Source organism: Pleurodeles waltl, chromosome 6, assembly GCF_031143425.1.
Source record: "Pleurodeles waltl isolate 20211129_DDA chromosome 6, aPleWal1.hap1.20221129, whole genome shotgun sequence".
Lineage (NCBI taxonomy): Eukaryota > Metazoa > Chordata > Amphibia > Caudata > Salamandridae > Pleurodeles > Pleurodeles waltl.
In genome coordinates this window covers 970,461,878-970,476,063 of record NC_090445.1, presented here as the reverse complement: position 1 = coordinate 970,476,063, position 14,186 = coordinate 970,461,878, and the positions used below count along the sequence as shown (strand labels likewise).

At 43.8% G+C, this 14,186-nt stretch overlaps 1 protein-coding gene across 2 annotated transcripts in view; it reads right to left on the bottom strand.

The window, feature by feature from the left end:
* EXOC6 (exocyst complex component 6) overlaps positions 1 to 14,186 on the bottom strand; it is a 1,398,320-nt gene that overhangs the window by 563,690 nt on the left and 820,444 nt on the right. For both annotated transcript variants that reach the window (XM_069239815.1, XM_069239814.1), the window contains exons 16-17: positions 6,689 to 6,800; positions 6,113 to 6,247 (exon numbers count right to left, since the gene is read on the bottom strand). In XM_069239815.1, the coding sequence (XP_069095916.1) occupies positions 6,113 to 6,247; positions 6,689 to 6,800 (247 nt within the window). The remainder of the gene's footprint in view (positions 1 to 6,112; positions 6,248 to 6,688; positions 6,801 to 14,186) is intronic.

The window sequence follows — 14,186 nt, the reverse complement described above, 5'->3', positions numbered from 1 at the left end:
TCTTAAGAAAAAGTAGCATGTCATCTGCGTAGAGGGCGATGTGGTGTGTCCAGTTATTAATAGAGATGCCCTCGAAATATTTTTTGGATATTACTGTTTGCGCAAGGGGTTCTACCGCTATAGCGAATAAAAGAGGGGAGAGTGGGCAGCCTTGTCTGGTCCCTCTTCCCACTGTGAAAGGCTCAGAGAAAATGCTGCCTGTACGTACTCTTGCTGTGGGGGTTGTGTATAATAGTTTCGTCCAGCAAGTAAAACCTTCTCCTAGTCCCAGTTTTAACATAACTTGTTCTAGGTATTCCCATCTTCAGCTATCAAAGGCTTTTTCTATGTCTATTGAGATTATTGCTGCATGAGGTATGGTAGAAGGCACAGAGTGAAGTACTAAGATTAAGCGTCTAATGTTTTGTGCTGTACTGCGTAGTGGTATGAAACCCGACTGGTCCTGGTGAATCAATGAGGTCATGAAGGGTAAAAGTCTATTGGCTAATATCCGGCTTAATATTTTTTAATCTAGGTTCAACATAGATAGAGGTCGGTACGACCGGACATCCGTAGGTGGTTTTTCCGGTTTTAGTAAGGGGATCATTATGGCCTCGTTAGTAGATTGGGGTAATCTGTTATTATGCCACGCTTCTGTATATAGTGTGCAGAGGTTTGGAGCTAGTGTGTCCTGATATAGTTGGTAAAACTCTGAAGGGAGTCCGTCTGCTCCCGGTACTTTAACTTTTGCCATGCCCTGTATTGCCGTTTTGATTTCAGCTATTGTTATAGGGGCAGCTAGGGTCGCGCTTTCTTCGACTCCTTGTTTTGGGAGAGCAAGTGCTTCTAACTCCATAATCTGGGAGATATTGATTGAGTCGGTAGGGGATGCATATAGGGAGGAGTAGTATTCGAAGAATCAAGTGTTGATTTCTTTTTGGCCTAGTACTCTGTCATCTGGGATAAGGCCCATAATACTTTATCGACCTCCAGGTGGAAAAGAGGAACTAATTTACGGTAAGGTTTAAAAAGGGACTTATAGTGACACCTGCCACCAAAACACTCTCTTGAAGAGTAATTATAAATAACTCCTTTTGAGTAATTAAGATTAATGGCAAGCACCCATATTTCAGCCATGCTGAAGCTAGACTTATCTACTGTAATGAACAACTGGAGAACTACCACTCCACACTCTCTCAAAGTTCTAGGTCTAGAGACATACGGGCCCCATGAAAGTCATTCCTCATCAAAGGATTGTTTCCTACGTTATCACTCTGTGACCAGCCTTCTTAACTGCAGACACCAGACAAGCTCATTTTCACTGCTTGAAGAGATGGATATACTTTACGCTTGATTTAACACTGTTTGAATATTACATACACAAAACACCCTACAGACATGCACGACTTTAACAATAATTTTTAGATGCATGCTTTGCCTTCATTCCCAATACACAAATAGTATATTGCTGTGTAGTACACAGACTGCCTACTTTCAAATCATTCAGTAACCGTGTGCAACTGTTGTTAATTTTAGCTTTTTGCTTTGTTATGTACGCATTTTAATCAAAAATACTAAAAAAGAAAATTACTGGCAATCACTCAAGCATTATCCATAAAACGTAGAAAATTTACAGGCACTTGATTGAGTGTAACTTGTTCACAAGTAGCCTAAAAGGCTAGTAGCAAGACTAATTGTTATGTAACAAACTATAAAGATGAAGGGGTTTATGGATTTGTTCACAACAATAGCAATGCAGTACATCTGAGCAGTCATGTGATTTGCTCTCCCCCTCATAAACTAAGTCCTTTCTTCTGGTTTGTATTGACTCTTGACAGGGCACAAAACAAGTGCTCTAAGGCCTAGAGGACCCAGCAAAGAAATAGCAGTCCTGAAGCACAAAAACTCCAACCTGCACATGAAGTGAATTAGAGTATTTCCGGTCTGTCTCTCTTTACCACATTAAATGCCATGCTTAACAGCCCTCAAAAGTCATGGTCATACTATCAATCCCGCACAGAGGGTGGAGGCTTGAGCCAACAGTGTTTTGAGTACCCTGGCTGGTAATCGAGGTGCAGACATGAAACAGTGGGGAAGACATGTACAATTTATCATATGATCACTGATGATGTATCATCCTGTGATATGTGTTTGTTTTGATTTTAGGGTTATGCAGAGCTGCAGAAAACGTGATCTAAATTACTCGCCAGACAGTGTCAGAATTGGTTACAGCCCCAGGAGCAAAAAGTAGACATGTTTTCTGTATATGTTTGCCCAAAGAGCACCTGAAGTCAACATGGAAGCTACAAAATGTGTCCTGTTGGCTTTTTACCATACTGCCCCTTGTTTGCAGTACCCCCTGACTGAGTGCTAACCAGGCCCCAGCACGAGTGTTGGTTCCCTAAACTGCCCATTATTCCCACAATTGGCAAACCCCTGGCAAACAACTAAGCCTCTTATAAAAGGTACCAGTGGTACCAAGGGCTGTGTGACCAGGGAGAGTCCCTAAGGGCTGCAACATGTATTGTGGCACCCAAAGGGACCCCTCACTAATCACATGCACACTGTCATTGCAGATTGTGTGTGCTGGTGGGGATAAAAAGGTAAAGTCAACATGGCATCCCTCTCAGTGTGCCATGCCCACAAACTACTGCCTGTGGCATAGGTAAGTCACCCCTCTAGCAGGCCTTACGGCCCCAAGGCAGGGTGCACTATACCACAGGTGAGGGCATAGCTGCATAAGCAATATGCCCTTATAGTTTCTAAGTCAATTTTTAGACATTGTAAGTGAAGTTTGGCCATGTTGAGTACATGCATTGGGAGTTTGTCATTACGAACTCCACAGCTCCATGGTGGCTTCACTGAAGACTTGGAAGTTTGGTATCGAACTTCTCAGCACAATAAACCCACACTGATGCCAGTGTTGGATTTACTGTAAAATGCACACAGAGGGCATCTTACAGATGCCCCCTGTATTTTACCTAACCCTTTATTGTAGGACTGACCAGTCTGTGCTAGCCTGCCACTAACAGACAAGTTTCTGACCCCAAGGGGTGAGAGCCTTTGTGCTCTCTGGGGTCACAAACAAAGCCTGCTCTGGGTGGAGGTGCTTCACACCTCCCCCTTGCAGGAACTCTAACACATGGCAGTAAGCCTCAAAGGCTAAGGACTCCTGTTACAGTGCCCCAGGGCACTCCAGCCAGTGAAGATGCCCGCTCCCTGGACGAAGCCCCACTTTTGGCGGCAAGTCCGGCAGGAAAATTAGGTAAAACCAGGAGTAGTGACCACTCCAGCTAGGACTGCCACTAAGGTGTCCAGAGCTGAAGTGGCCCCCTCCCTGCAGAATCCTTCATCTTGGTTTGGAGGCAAGGGACCAATAGGGTTAGGAGTGTGCTGCCCTTCTCAAAGGGAGTGGGGCACAGAAAGGGTGTAGCCACCCTCAGGGACAGTAGCCATTGGCTACTGCCTTCTGACCCCTGTAACACCCCTAAATCCTGGATTTAAGGGCTCACCTGAACCTAGCTCACCAGATTCCTGGTAACCTCATGACAAGAAAAAAGAAGGACTGCTAAGCCGAACGCCCCACCATTGAACACTCAAGACGACAACTGACTTGGCCCCAGTCCTACTGGCCTGTCTGCAGCTTCAAGGAGTCTGCTACCAAAAGCTGACGCATCCTGCAGCACCAGCGAACTCACCGAAGCTCATGGGGGGACTGCCTGCCTACCAGAGGACCAAGAACTCCCAAGGACAGCAGCCATGTCCATAAGAACCAGAAGAAACACCACAAGGGTCTCCAGAACTGCCCCAGATCCGTGAGTCCTGCACACTCTGCATCCGATGCCCACAACTCGAGTCCAGGTGGCCCACTGGTTCAGAGCAAGTCTCCAGTTGATTCAGGCCTTCTGTCCACCCTAGGTTGACCCTCCTGCCCTACACGATGACGCCTGAGGCCCCTCTGCCCGCAAGAGAACCGGACGAAGATTCCTGATGCCTAAAGGTGCCCCTGCACACGCAGCCCCCAGGCCTTGGGGAATCTTACTGACAGTCCAACAACGTTCAGCAGGCAGCCTTCCTCCTTGTCTAGCCTGTGGTTTTCTGGAACCGACCCCCTAGACCCAGCCTGCAGCATCTTTGTGACCCCGAGGGTCCCCCTATTGAAAAGCATTGGGAGCCCAACACTGTGTTTGCACCCTGCACCCGGCCGCCCCAGTGCCGCAGAGGGTGTGTGTTTGGTGCTGACCTGTGGCTCCCCGAGTGCTCACCTAAACTCCCCAGGTTTGCCCTCCGAAGTGAGGGTACTTACCTGCCAGCAGATCTGTTTCTGAGCGCCGCCAGTCTCCATAGGATCCCATTCTAAATCCAGCATTGACTTTTACCTCTACACCCGACAGGCCCCATGTTGCTGGTGGTGTGTGTTTGGGATCGCCTTGAACATTGGCCACTGGACATCCCGACTCTCAAATACTGGAACAGTAAGTGGTGTACATACTTGTTTTCGGTGCTACCCTCCCCCCCCCCCAATAGAGTCCCAGGGCTCTATGGACTCCTATGGAAAAGTGCGATAGAAAATTTCTACTTTCTGTAAACTGCACACCATGGGGGTCATTCTGACTCCCGCCGGGCGCGGTCACCGCGCGCCCGGCGGGAGCCGCCAAAATACCGTACCGCGGTCGGAAGACTGCGGCGGGTATTTTGAGTTTTCCCCTGGGCTGGCGGGCGGCCTCCAAAAGGCCGCCCGCCAGCCCAGGGGAAAACGACCTTCCCACCATGAAGCCGGCTCGTAATCGAGCCGGCGGAGTGGGAAGGTGCGACGGGTGCTACTGCACCCGTCGCGTATTTCACTGTCTGCTATGCAGACAGTGAAATACAAGCGGGGCCCTCTTACGGGGGCCCCTGCAGTGCCCATGCCATTGGCATGGGCACTGCAGGGGCCCCCAGGGGCCCCGCGACACCCCCTACCGCCATCCTGTTCCTGGCGGGCGAACCGCCAGGAACAGGATGGCGGTAGGGGGTGTCAGAATCCCCAAGGCGGCGCAGCATGCTGCGCCGCCTTGGAGGATTCTGACGGGCAGCGGAAAACCGGCGGGAGACCGCCGGTTTTCCTGCACTGACCGCGGCCAAAGCGCCGCCGTCAGAATGCCCTGCGGGGCACCGCCGGTCTGTCGGCGGTGCTCCCGCCGACCCTGGCCCCGGCGGTCTGAGACCGCCGGGGTCAGAATGACCCCCTATATCTTGATATAGTATATACAGAGCCAGCTTCCTACATCCTGCACAGTATTTCTAAGGGACATAATTTTTGCAAAGCATAGCAAATTACAGTCTCAGATTAATATGTATCTTCTTTCTACCTATAGCGCCTAGTGGGACGGCTAGATACAGTTCAAAACTACATTTGTTACTTTTTGACTAGAGGTGTGGTATGCTCACTCAGGTTTAATGTAAGAATGATTTTGTAATATTTACAATGTAATGTAATATTTACATAAAATGATTGCCTTCACTAGGAAAGACTGACTTATGACAATCTAGTTTCCTTAGGAAACCATCATAATTAATTGCGCAAGTTTCATAGATAGTGTGTCTAATTAGTATAGAACATTAACTGCTGCAGTAAACTTTGGAACTCAATAAATGTTTTTCAGATTCTATAATGTCCCATTCAGGGTTTTTTTTTTTTTTACTAGCAAAGCTGTTAATGAGATTACAAAGGTGAAGCAAGTACTTAACTCTCAAGTCATAGGCATTTCACGCAATGGCGAGAGGTCAACCAGCCAAGGAACAGGTGTGCACTGTAGTGAACCATTCAGCCCATTTTATACTATCATCTAAAGCATGGCCCATGTTTATCTGAAAGCTTGTGTGAGGCACTGTCTTTGCATTGTAGTACCAGTAAGTCCAATTAAAAAATGTTGATACCAGCAGTGTTATGATTTATTTCACACGGTACGCCCTTACAGGTTCCTCGAGGGACTGCAGGGCTCAACTATAGCTTCCTGTGTTGTGGCTACAGGGTGACCTATTTCTGAGGGGGAAGCACACAATCCCCACTTGAAGAACCGGAAACTCAATCATAAGCTAAATGACAACCCATGCAGATCCACAAGGCAGGCTTGTGATTCAAGTTACGTACCTTAAAAGTAGAAATCCCATAAAGTCTTGTTGTGTGAACAGTCTCTGGGGAAATATTTGTAATGTTAGTTATAAAGTCCTCAAGGTATTTACATGCTTGTTCCAGGTGTGTTGTGTTAATGATGATCTGAACCAGCTACAAAATAGAAAATACAATTACATAAGATTAGAATGTAACTCTGTTGTATTACTGATCTTTAACTACTAAACAGCATGGGCAATTGCCTAACTTTACTGCTGATTCTGGCACCTTTTTTGACTTGCAAACAAAAGTTTAAAAAGATTATGACTGACTATAGCATTTAAGAGAAACACTTATGTTAATCTTTTATCATACATTTAATTTGTTTGTTACATTTAGTTTGGTTGTTGCAAACATACCCTAATACAGCTTTAAATATCAACATTCAGCGTCTAGTTTAAACTACATAGTGTATTTTCCTAGGGTGAATTTCAAATTCTTCAGCCTGGGGCAGCTGAAGGAGTGTGGGAGATGGGCGACAGAAGCGTGTAAATGTGAAGTGAATTACTGCAGTGGACAACTGTTGTAATCTGGGAAAGGAGTTTAGCAACCTACCTCTGTCAGCCCTATATGAGGCTTTTTGATAAGATTCTGTAAACAACTACTCAGGGTTCTGGTCAACAGCAGATTTGTAGATTTTCGAAGCATATCATCTATTTCTGTTGAACTGAAATGAAAAGATGTTATACAATGTTAAAACATGTTAAATTAGTTGATCTGATGTAGCAGCATAATAAAGACGAGGTACCGGTTATTGTGGCAGTTCCTATAATTTAGCAAATATTCATGAACTCGGAATACTAAGTAATGTTACCCTAGTTTCCTTCCAACTAGGTATTTACACCAAAGTACTATTTAGAGTGAAATATTCCACAGTATGTCATGAACAAATGTCAAAATGTTATCCCCATCGTTCTCTGAAAAGCAGTAATTAATACCGAGAATAAAAGCAACAAAGTAATCAGTATGGCATTAGTAACTAATTAGTAACAAAATTATTTCTGGAAAACGGTTGCAAAACTTTATAAAACTTTATAAAACGAATGAAGATTATTATTATTGGCCCTTCACAGAAAGCGTATTTTTTCTCCTTCATTTGGCATATTTTACAGGTCGATCTAACTTGATAAATGCCATTACATTGAGGAACATATGAAATTATCTCTAGATTAGAATGCTCACCTAATGTGAATGGATGCAGTCTAAACAAGCATTGGCAAAGTCAATAACCCTGGCCTTGGCCAGCTATTCTAATGGTTATTTTTAATTGCAAACATACAACACAGAAATAAAAAAGATATATGAATTGGCAAAGCCAACAGGTCTCGCCTTTTCAATCTTATAAGTGTTTAGCTATGCAGCACATTATCCTGGGATAAAAACAATATGACACAAATGATGGTATAAAAAATACAAAATATTTAAATGCCACCACCTTAGTTCTTTCACGTCACCTCTATGAAGTACAATCCATTTGATTCCCAGTTCCCTCCTTGGCACTGATATCAGCCATCCAAAATGCACGACTAGTCCTCGGCATGTAAACAAACCAATAAAGTCAAGCTTTGTTCGAAACTCTATTTTCCCATAGCAGTAAAATAGTAAAATAGTGGCATGGTTGAGGAAAAAAAAAGGATCTTGAGTGTGACATGCTATTGAAAACCAAAAAGGTTTCGTTCAAGCAAAACTTCACAATCTTCTAAAAAAATGAGGTAAAAACCTTTCATCTTCGTACATTAAACAGCACTAATAAAACATGGATTTAGAGCCCAAAACAAATAACAAGGGTATGTTTTCAAGCAAACTTGGAATTTTAAAATGCAAACGTTAAGAATAGGGGAGCAGAGCAACACAAAACTCCACATTTCCCCAAATGTCGACCTATTGGACAACATGACGTCCTTCATTATGTATGCTGAGGTGTTGCTAAGACATATCTGTACTGTCCACACAGACACAGGCCGGAGCACATTTCACAGAACGGTCCATTTCACTTCACCCGGGTGGCCTTTGGAGGCCATCTGGACATGCTGGTAAAGGGTTTAACATGGCAAACCTTTGTACTGAAAAAAACTAAATGAGCTGTGCTAGATATGCATACGGTTGGCAAAAGAGTGCCAAACAATGAGGCAGAAAGAAGCAAAAGTCAACGTGCTATGCAAAGAGGCAGAAAGGATAAAAGGCGCACAAGCTTTACAAGGCCGTCGGTGCTCCCAGTTCAAAACAATCAAAACACAAATTACAGTCCTGTTTGCAGAAACGGAAGTCGGAGGTACTGAAAAGATCAAGGGCTCATGTGCAGTGCTCTTGGACAAAGGAAAAAGTGGTCCCTTTTACATTTGCTAAAATGGGATGAGTGTAAGATTACAAGTACTGGGACACTGCTCCATGGGAGTGAATAACTGATGAAAAGGTGGGACAAATAGGAACGATTAGCCACTTGGAAGCAAGGATTTTTAAAGGACACTGACAAACAAATTAAAAGCAATGGGCAGGCTATAAGCCCACTAAGTATATGCAACATGTCTCAAACAGCAAGCACAAGCGCTCTCTGGGGTCAACCTAAAAAAAGTATATGGCTGCCTCTTGCTTGCAGTAAAAATGTGAAATTTAAAAACAAGTTTCACTGATGTGAGAGTTATACATATACTGAACAACCATCCTTTCTAAAGTGCCTTGCCTTTTATTATTACTATTTGTGAAGGAGACAAAAATAAACCATTACCTTACCAGCCACTCAAATCACAAACAGCTTCAATATTATAACAACAGGTTTAAATGGAGGAGCAAAATATATCACCATCTAATTTAGCATGCAAAGTGCAAACAAAAAGAAATATAGACAGAATTTCAGGTTAATGTAGAAAAAAAACATAATATAAAAAGCACACTTTGAATCAGTTTTGTGTTAAAGGGAATAAGACACCATAGAGGGTGTGAACAATGCAAAGAGGCGTTGTACAGTCACTCTAAGGGAAGGGAACCAATGAGTAAATGGGCTGACCCATTTCACAATACTTGATGCTTTGGTGGGTGAAAGAAAAAAGTAAATAACAGGTGAACAGACCTATGAATAAATACTGCAGAACAAAAGCCCTCGTATGTATGCATATTTAGTGTGATTTTTTAAAGAAAAAACAATAGTTTGGTGAGACAGACCCAAGTTTGGTGAGACAGCAAAAGCTCACACCTCACAAGTTAGTATAACACTCTCAGGAGCATAAAAGGAGCATAAAAGGAACATTGTCCGCTTCAGTCAATCTGACGAATGTTAAGCCAAGAACATAGAGGCGAGGATGGGGTCAGTAACATAACAGAAAAAAAATAAGACCACAATCAAACTGAACAATAGCAAAGAATCAATGTAAGCGCCACAATAGTACATGACATGCTCGCAGCGAGAAACAAAAAACACAAATCATTGTCTTATTTACATTATAAGTGAAGATATGTACCAAAATTTAACAATTCAAATGATTAGATCAACAGGAAAAAGGTGAAACACAAGAACAAACATTTGTTTAAAAAGTGTACCTTATTTTGTTGACAGAAAAAGAGTGTAATATTAATCAAATCTTTGTGAGAGAATATCTTGATGAGGATTCAGCCTTTAAACTCGCATGTGCATAATAATAAAGTGAAGACTTGCTGCTTAACTTGTGTGTCAAAGCAGATATGTCAACTGGGCTAGTTTTATTGCAAGGAAATTCCAAGTAGTTGCAGAGGGCATGAGCAGCAGGAAGATGCCAGGTTGCTTCAAGAAGCAACAGATTTGGAGCACAATCTCTTTGAAAGGAAGGCTTTTGCAGCACAGGCTTTTGCATAGAGTGACAAAAATAATTGCACCGGCCATGTTCTGATGCCATATACAAGCACTAGCAAAGCTAATAGGTCTAGCCTACGCAAGAGCTACTGGCTTTGCTAATGTGTTTTAGCCATGTTGTACACTAGTGTGGCCATTATTCAGGATAGCTTAAAGAGGAGAGTGGCACGGAGTGTCGCAGGATGGTGTAGCTTAAACTGTCATGTATTGGAGTGGCATAGATTGCCGTGTATCGGATTGGCATAGAGTGTTATGTATTAGAGTGGCACAGAGTGGTGTCACAGAGTAAAGTAGACTGGTGTAGAGTAACTTGGCGTACAGTGTTGCAGAATATAGTAGCATAGAGTGCAGCATTGTAGAATGCAGTTGCATAGACTACAGTGTTGCATAGTAGAGTGGAGTGATGCAGAGTGCAGTGGAGTAGTGTGGAGTGATGCAGAGTAGAGTGTCGTAGAGAGAGCAGTGGTGTAGAGTGGGGTAGATAATCGTACACTGTCACAGAGTGCAGTGGCATAGAGAGTCTTAGACTAGAATGATGTAGTGTATCCCAGAGTGCAGTTGTGTAGAGTGGCATACAGTGAGGTGGTGCAGAGTTGCGTAGAACGCACTGGCGCAGAATGCAGTTGCATGATGTGGTGCGAGGAGTAGAGTGTAGTTGCATGGGGTGGTGCAATGGAGTATGCATGTGCTGGTAGCACACTGACATTACATTTTTAATTGAAATGACCATTACATTTGCATAGACATACAGTTTTAAAGCAGACACTGCGCAAATGCTAATGTGTGGAAATGTCATAACCTAGTGTATTGATTTCTTTTGAATGTATTAAAGAATAAATTACTTACATTCGGTAAGGCATTATCTGGTAGAGACTATATCTAGCCGCAGATTCCTTGCCTTCCAGGCGTCAGACTGGATTCGGAAATGTTTGCATGAGCAGTACCTCTGCGCACATTCGGGTGGCTTTGTTCGGTAATGCGCATCAGCGTCAATGGCGCCGAAGTGACATTGTGGTCACCTATGTAGGTGCCACCCAGGCATGCGATGTCACTTACCTTTCACAACTTTCCACGCCAGCCGCACAGAGTCATGAAGTGACCTGACAAATGTGTGTCCAAAACTAGAGCTCTGAAAGGGATTAACCCTAACACTAGAAATCTGTCTGCGGAGCAGGGAGACATGGGTGGGTGTAAGGAACCTGCAGCTAGATATAGTCTTAACCAGATAATGTGTTACCGAAGGTAAGTAACTTGCGCATCTGATAGAGACTTCTACCTGCAGATTATTTGTATATACTATACCTATACTCAAACCATATCCTCCTGGCGGTGGGCTGCAGACAAATTTTGTAAAACAGAAAATCCTGCAGGACCGAACAAGCAGAATGCCATCTCAGCAGACTTGGCTGTCCAAAGAGTAGTGTTTGACAAAAGTGAGCAGGGATGCCCACGCTGCTGCCTGGCAGATGTCCAGGACCTTGAATCCACAAGCTAATGCCTTGGTCACAGCTTTTCCCCTGGTGGAATGGGCTCTTAAGCCTCCAGGACGCTGCTTTTAAGCCAGGTTATGGCAGATCTTGATACAGAGAACAACCCAGAGTCAAATGGTTCACTTCTGTACTGACCGACCTTTTTTCGCTCCAAAATACCCCACAAAGAGTTGGTTGTCCACCTGGAACTGTTTTGTGTGGTTATGGTAGAATGACAACGTTCTTTTTTGGCCCAGATATTGGAGGCGCCCCTCTCTTAAGAGGGATGTGAAGGAGTGTAAAAGGTGGGCATGGTGACAGACTGCCTAGGATGGAATGGGGTCACCACATTTTTCAGGAAAGAGATCCTAGGCGAAGCACAACTTTGTCTGGGAACACAGATGGATAAGGAGGCTTGGGATGATAAAGCCTGCAGCTCACTCACTCTCCGGGAAGATGCTATTAGCAACAGAAAGGCTGTTTTGATAGTAAGCAGCCTGAGGGGACAATTGTGCAGCGGCTCAAAGGAAGCACACATGAGGTATGTGACAACTAAATTAAGATCCAACTGAGGCAAAATAAAGGTAGGTGAGGGAAACATATGTACAAGCCCTTTGATAAAAAGAGAATTCTGCTGGGCAGTGGTAAGAATGAACAGAAGAATATCAGAGAGAGAAGCAGACAGAGGGTCCATAGACATTTCTGTACAATATTTTACACATTTTTGCCATCAGCAAGAGTATACCATTTTAGTGGAGGATCGACTGGCTGTCGAACACATGTTACAGTCTTCGGGAGGAAAGACAAAAGCTATCTACTCTCACTGCTCAATTTCCATGCAAGGAGGTGGAGAGTTGACAGGTTTGGGTGAAGAACCCTTCCCTGCTGCAACTGAAGATCCTCCCTAGGAGGCAGCCTGATTGGAGGACCGATGCTCATTTTCATGAGCTCGGAATACAAGGACCTCTGTGACCAGTTCGGAGCCTGTCGTTCCTGATCTTCTTGAGAACTCTCGGCAGATGTTGTATGCGCAGAAAGGCATACAGGAGGCCAGAGCATAAAAAGCTTCTCTGAGCAATAGCCGCCTTGGAAACTCCAAAATGCAAAACTGCTGACATTGCTCGTTCTGGTCAGAGCTTTACAGAACTAATCAAGGCACTCCCCACTGCTGAAAGAGTCCTTGTGTCACTTCAGAATGGACACACCACTTGTGATCAGCTAGGCATCGATGGCCGAGTTTCTCCACCCTGGCGTTCAAAGAACCTGCCAGGTGTTGAACCACCAGGGTTACGTCCAGCTGTTCTAGATACGTCTAAAGACACACAAAAGTTTACGGATCCAGTCTGAACCGTGGGAATTCAAAGGTAAGGAATCTGCAGCTAGAGGTCTCTATCAGATGTATTTGTTTGTTCTTTATAATTCTGGCATATCCTGAAATACTTGCAAGGTTCATTTGAATTTCTTTGTGTTCTGGAAAAAACAAAACTTTCTTACCTCCAGTATCCAGCAAGATTGTCACATAACTCCTCTCACTTTGAAGTTAGAGAAAGAAAAGTAAACACCAAGCTCCTTGGAAGACAGAGCCTGATTTGATCTTTGTCTCTGAATGCACAGCAAATGTGACAAAATAAGAACATGATTTACAGGCCTGTTTACAAAAAGAGCACTCGTGGTAGACTACAGAGAGAGGTAGTGAAAATGCTTTTCTCCTTGAAAGGGACAAACTCAAGCTGGATAGCACAAAACAAATAAAGAGAGCAAACAGAAAGCCAGAAACAAGAGTTACAAACCACAAAGCCAAAGGTAAGCAACAGGTGGAATGCATTCCCAGGGAAGCTTTCTGAATGTCCCCAAGATATTATTAGCAAACCAGGCACACTACGCTGTCTGGTAGGCTTCAACCTAAAAAGGCACGTTAAAGTACAGAGTAGTAGTACAGTGAACAATACAAGGACATTGCACAAAGTAGAATGCACAATACAACCCCCTACAATCAACCAGTGATTTTCATTATCAGCAGCCCTACTAATGGTGAAAGTGGTCTCCCAGGGCACACTATTTCTGCATATACCCAGCATTTCTGAGGTGTTTCTATACTATACTGCACTTTAAACGGACGGCTCTGGACAATGTAAAAAATTGTAGCCTAACAGTTTATACACATTCAGCATTAAGGTCACACAAGCATTGAAGGATCCATTTTCAGAGAAGCTTATTGAGGAGTTGTGTGGCTTCCTCTTAACACACCTGCTTAGGCTGAGCAATCAGCCTAACCTTGGTTCCAGACACACGCACACACAATGGCTAGATACGAGCAACAGTGCAACAGGGATACAAAAGTCTGCTAATTTTCTTCAGCACCCAAAACAAATCTTAAGCGCTGTATGTACTCCTTGGTGTTGCTTACTAAAAACAGTCCTGGCTGAATAGATATGCTACCACATCAATAAGTAACCCCACATGCCAACAAGACATGATTAGAAACTATGTCTGTGACTTCAAGAAAATAAATCCCAGCTTTCAAACTCATCATATGAGCCACGGGAGGAAATTCCTATGGCAAGAGGAGCACAGTTTTTGTTATTCTGAAAAGGAAGATCCTGCTTTGGGATTTTCTTTTTAAAAGTGAAAAAAAATGAAAGTTTGACATATGGTTCCGTCATATTTGATGGAGGTGTTTGGCACAGATACAATGCATTGACAGGAATGCCATGACAGTGGTTCCTGTCAATGCTTAAAATGTCTGCTGAGCCAGCGAACG